This window comes from Myotis davidii, unplaced genomic scaffold (genome assembly GCF_000327345.1).
Source record: "Myotis davidii unplaced genomic scaffold, ASM32734v1 scaffold122, whole genome shotgun sequence".
NCBI classification, from domain to species: Eukaryota; Metazoa; Chordata; class Mammalia; order Chiroptera; family Vespertilionidae; genus Myotis; species Myotis davidii.
Genome location: NW_006293234.1, coordinates 610,535 through 616,242, shown reverse-complemented (window position 1 = coordinate 616,242; position 5,708 = coordinate 610,535). Strand labels below are relative to the sequence as shown.

General features: G+C 38.6%; 1 protein-coding gene across 1 annotated transcript in view; it reads left to right on the top strand.

Annotated features, from left to right (window-relative positions):
* LOC102755190 (chromosome unknown open reading frame, human C1orf141) overlaps positions 1–4,452 on the top strand; it is a 32,282-nt gene extending 27,830 nt beyond the window's left edge. Inside the window, exons 7-8 of the mRNA XM_006766916.1 lie at positions 1,419–1,608; positions 3,883–4,452. Coding sequence (XP_006766979.1) covers positions 1,419–1,608; positions 3,883–4,452 — 760 coding nt within the window. The remainder of the gene's footprint in view (positions 1–1,418; positions 1,609–3,882) is intronic.
* The last annotated feature ends 1,256 nt before the right edge of the window (positions 4,453–5,708 follow it).

Genomic DNA, 5,708 nt, shown 5'->3' with positions numbered 1-5,708 from the left:
GGCCCTGACCGGTGTGAGATGATAACGCATTGTCGTTTTGATTTGCATCTCTCATATAATTAGTGACTTTGAGCTAGTTTTCATATGTCTTTTGGCCTTTTGTATGTCCTCTTTCGAAAATTGTCTGTCTAGGTCCGTTGCCCATTTTTTGATTGGATTGTTTATCTTCCTATTGTTAAGTTGCATGAGTTCCCTGTAAATGTTGGAGATTAAATCCTTATCGGTGATATCATTGGCAAATATGTTCTCCCATGTAGTGGGTCTTCTTGTTGTTTTGTTGATGGTTTCCTTTGCTGTGCAAATCAAACATGTTTCTAATAGGAAAAGATTCTGCTTTTATTTTCAAGTAGACCAGAATGAATTTATTCTGGCTTATGACTATTTAGGTTCATACTACAATCCAATGGCTGATCCTTGACTGCTCAGCTAGTCAGCATTACATGTGGACCTTGAACACATGTTCTATCTGCTGCAAGTTTACAGTCAAATGGAGAGAAAGACATGGTAAAATGAGTGTAGAGACTACAATAGTTGAGAATCCTCAAACTCTGTGTAATGAAAAATAATCATATTAATCCAGTGTGCTTTAAAATTTGTTTGGAGCAATAATATTTAGTCTCTTTAGGTTTACCTCCATCCTCCTCTTTCTTTCTAAGATTGTATCTGAGTAGATGAGTGAGCGGCTCACTGGACTTTGTGACTGAGGAGAGGTCCTTGACCAAGGGTCTTTGTCAATATCCTTTACTGCTGGTCTCATTCCTAGATGTGCTATCTCCGGTTCATGTACTGGTATATATGGTCTATTCTCTCTGAATTTAGATAGGGTCCACTCTTACCATTCATCAGTAAGGTAGGACTTTCTGAGTCTCTTCCATCTCCTTCATCTGCTCTGCAATTGTCCAGCACGTATGCCAAACCTTTGCTATGGGTTACCTCATCCTTGCAATGGCAAGCTCCTTGGCAAGTCTAAACTCAGTGTCCATGTCACTTATGAACCAAGGGAGAGCTAACATGAACATTATATCCTCTCTGCCTAACCCCGCTATTCCATCCTGTTGAAAAGCTGGGGCCACCCTATGTTGGCAGGAAGCTGCCCTGCAAAGCACTTTCTCCCAGAATCTCAAAGGATGTGGAAATACCTCTCCACCTTTGGTGTTCTCAACCTACATAATATTCCTTCCCCCTCTGAAAAGCCAAAGAGGCACACAGATTACTGTCTTGCTTTCACCACCACTTGCTGTCCCCTCCTCCCCCTCTTCTCCTCCCCCAAACCAGGCAGGAAGCCATTTCTTGTCTGATCTATGGCAAAGGGTTTGGGGGCGATGTGGGCAGTGACTTTGAGGAATTGGGGCAGACAAAAACTGGCGAGCTGAAATCAGCCCTACAGACATTTATACTGAACTTGTGTTCATTTTCAGAAGAAAATCTCCTCTACAGATGAATGATTTTTGTACAAAAGAAAATAAATCTGTCAGAATTGATCCATTAAGTGAGTCTCATGCAGTAGGAAAGAAAAGCTTGCTCCCCTTATGCTTTGAGGATGAATTGAAAAAGCCAGATGCCAAGATAATCAACATTAGTCCGGCAAAGACAGTAACTGATCACCAGGTAACAGTTTACTGCTGTTCAGTAAACATGTGTATTCCACGACTTGTGGGAATGTCATGTTCGAGTGACCAGAATCTTTGGTAAATCCTTCTTTTGGTTTCACACACTTAAAGTCCTAATGCTCTTTTTGAAACCGTCCCCCCCAAATTGAGGGTTGCTTTGCATCAGCTGAACATTCTGCATGTTTTTAAATGAAGAAGGCTTTATCAAATTTTCTTGATTGTAAGGAAATATAAAATAAAAACGGTATTTAAAAAAAATGGATCATGCATCACTTTTCTATCAATCTACTTCAGCTATTTCAACCAGAAAGTCCACTTATTACAGGCTATTTGGCAGCTCACAGAGTCTCTAGGAAGGCTGAAAGCTGTCCAGTCAGAAGTCACCAAGTTATAGACTCAGACTGCTCCACTGGGGCCCATGCTATTGTCAACGACTCTAATTCTGGGCAGGGGACACTATTTCTAATAACCTTGCTACTGCTGCCCTTCAAAGCTATATATATCCATCACCATCCTCACTAAAATAGTTTTAACAATTTTTTCAGAGTCCTTGCTTTTTCTTAATTAAAGACTTGTCTTTGATATATCTTACTGGAAGAGCCCAGGTCACATGCCTATGCCCTAACCTCAAGAGAGGCTGACACAGCCTGCTTATCCTTAATGGTACATAGATTTGAAAGGTGAAAAATTCTTAAGGTATTGGACAGAACAAAAATATGACACATCTCCATTACTGTGGTTAAGTGGATAACAATGGCATCACCAATGGATTGCAAAACTCGATCTTCTGTCATTTGGGGGGAAATCATAGGCATTAACATGTCTTTAAACTAAGTATACTAATATATAATTAGATAGATCTTAGTTTCTTATTTTATTAACTAGAGGCCTGGTGCATGAGATTTGTGCACTTGGAGCGGTCCCTTAGCCCAGCCTGCGCCCTCTTGCAGACCAGGAGCCCTTGGGGGATGTCCAACTGATGGCTTAGGACTGCTCCCCAGCAGTTGGACATCCTTAGTGCTGCCTTGGAGGTAGGAGAGGCTCCTGCCACCGCCACTGCACTTGCCAGCTGTGAGCCTAGCTCCTGGCTGAGTGGCGCTCCCACTGTGGGAGAGCACTGACCACCAAGGGGCAGCTCCTGCATTGAACGTCTTCCCCCTGGTGGTCAGTGTACATCATAGTGACCAGTCGTTCTGCTGTTCAGTTCATTTGCATATTAGCCTTTTATTATATAGCATTATACTAGAGGGCTGGTGCACAGATTCATGTACTAGTGGGGCCTCCAGGGATCGGGACGAAATTGGCTCTACGACATCCCCTTAGGGGTCCCAGATTGAGAGAGGGTGCAGGGCAGGCCGAGGGACCCCACTGGTGCATGATCAGAGCTGGGGAGGGACTGTGGGAGCACTCCAGAGTGTGTCTGGCCTGCCTCACCCAGGCCTGATCAGCTGGACCCCAGCAGCAAGCTATAACTTACCAGTTGGAGTATATGTTCCCTAGTGGTCAGTGTGCATCATAGTAACTCGTCAAATGGTTGGACGTCAGACACTTAGCATATTAGGCTTTTATTATATAGGATATCTAAAGAAAAAGTAGCAGTCATTGTAAACTAAACACTGATAATATTTATACTTAAAAGTTTTTTTGGAGTTAATTTTTTTGCTCTAGAAATGTGTGGAAGAGATTCATGAGAAGCTCATACATACACATTTTGCTATTACTGTGATAAAAATAGTCTATCTTAAAGTCAATCTATCACTTTGGCTACTTTATACTGCAAATATATATTGGGCACTTCTTATGTGTTAAGTATTGGGGCACAATAAAAAATACAACCGTTGTAAAGATAATTTTAGATTTTCTGAATTATTTACTAGGATATCCAGAGTTTGCAATTTGTGTTTGTAATCAGTTATGTCTCATGACCTTTGACTCAATCCATTTTTTTTATATGCTTCTTAATTCTGGACATGAAAACCTAAGAAATGTCAGAATGATGTTTTATTCTACCAATAGCCCACCTTATTTACAAAAGGGTTTTAGAAGGCCCAAAGTTCAGATTTTTAACGCTAACATCCTGATAAAATATTAAGAAGAGAAAGAAGTATGTCACATACAAGTACTTGTTTTTGTGTGTGCGTTTGAATATCACTATCATTCATATTTAAAACTTCTATGTATCTTTTTTTGAATATTTTATTTTGTTTAAAATATATGTAGCCATCTTGCCTCAATAGACTGATGACTAAGTACTCTTTTCTTTAATTCACAGGAACAAAATTCCACAAATCCCATAATTTTTCATGAGACTAGGCATGTACAAATGTTTATTTTGACAAAAAATAGGCTGCTGCTCTATCCTTTGGAAAATAGAAACATTGGCCCACACAAAAGAGTACATTTTGCTTTAGAAAGAGATGAAGTTATCAAACCTGGAATTAATACTCAATTTATTACTTCTACCAAACCTAAAAAAATCATGCCTACAGCATGGAGGAAGAGTATGCAGGCAATATCTTTTGCAGTGTGTCGCAGAGTTGTAGAAGATAAACTAAAGAAGAAAACTACTATGCAAACATCCAAAAACATATCTGAGAAATCCTATAATTTCTCAGAGCCTCTTTCCAGCCTAACAAAAAAATGTGTAGATTTCCTTGGTAAAACTGTCATTCAAGAAACGAGTGCTAAAATTGGCAAATTTGAAAGAATGTTGTTCACAGTAACACCAACGAGCAAATTCAGTGCTTCACCTGTCAAATGTTGCTCAAAGCCTTTAAAACGCATAATCCAAGTCCACAAATTACCGACTGTAACTCCACTGGATAATTTGTTAACCTTTTAAAGTGAAAATTAAATGCCTCATAAAATATTGTTTACCGTAATACTTGGGTAACAAGAAGCAAAGAACAAAGTTTCAAGATCATAGAAGAAATTCTTGTTGAAATAGTAATGTTCTAATGGATGGCATAAGAACGCAAAGCATAAAAGTTGGAGTTATAAATCAATAGACCTCTGTTTAAGAAAACTCAATGTTTTTACAAGAAAAAAAGAACAAAATTAGGAAATAAGTATCAACAAGGGGAATTAGTTCATGAATTTCTATTACCCCAATTTGGTCCTCAATCACCAGCATTCCTACAGTAAAATTTGATTTGGACCATGAATGTCAGACTGATTCTGGAAATTCACTATGAGAAGCCAAATAACATCGATAACTTTGCTCTATAATTGAATAAAAAATAAAATAAATGTACCATTAACTTGATGTATTTGGAATTAATCATATCAGCATTGTAGATAATCATTGAAAAATATTTTACATTAGCAATTTGTGCAATTATAAAGGCTTTGTAAATTTTCAGATAGTTTTTTGTTAGTAAATGTTAGAACTTCGTTACTATAAAATGTCTTTTTCAAGTATAACTTTGACTTTTTTCTCAATTGTTAAACAATTTAAAAGGACAACTTATACTTCATAAGCTAAATAATATTGGTAGCAAATCCTATAAAGTATTGAACATTTTAAGTATAGTATTTAACTTCTCGTTAACCCGGACAGGAAAAAGCAGAACTCAACTTAGAAACAAGTTGCATTTCAAAGTTCACTTATAAATCCATTTGTTAGGGGATTAAAAAATTTTTTTTATGATTTCAGAGAGTGGGACAGAGAATGGAGAGGGAGAGAGAGATAGAAACATCAGCAACGAGAGAGAATATCATTGATCGGCTGCCTCCTCTATGCCCCACACTGAGGATGGAGTCCACAACTGAGGCATGCTCCCTGACTGGGAATCAAACCATGACCTCCTGGTTCATAGGTCAATGCTAAACCACTGAGCCACGCACTCCAGCCAGGCATTTCTTGGAAGATTAAAAAAAAAATCTTAACTGTTAGTACTTGAGGAGAATTGTGTTTAATTAGAAGCATTTCAGTAAGGGGAAGGCTTTGGGGGTCTTTTGAAAACTTCCAAGGGTGAGGAGATAAAGTTGTTCAGGTTCCTGTTTCCACTTCAGACTGGAGGTTGTCCTTATTGTGCGTCATCAATGCTACTCTTGGGTGTCTCTTCACAAGTAGCAGCAACCTGGGCTCTCAAATAG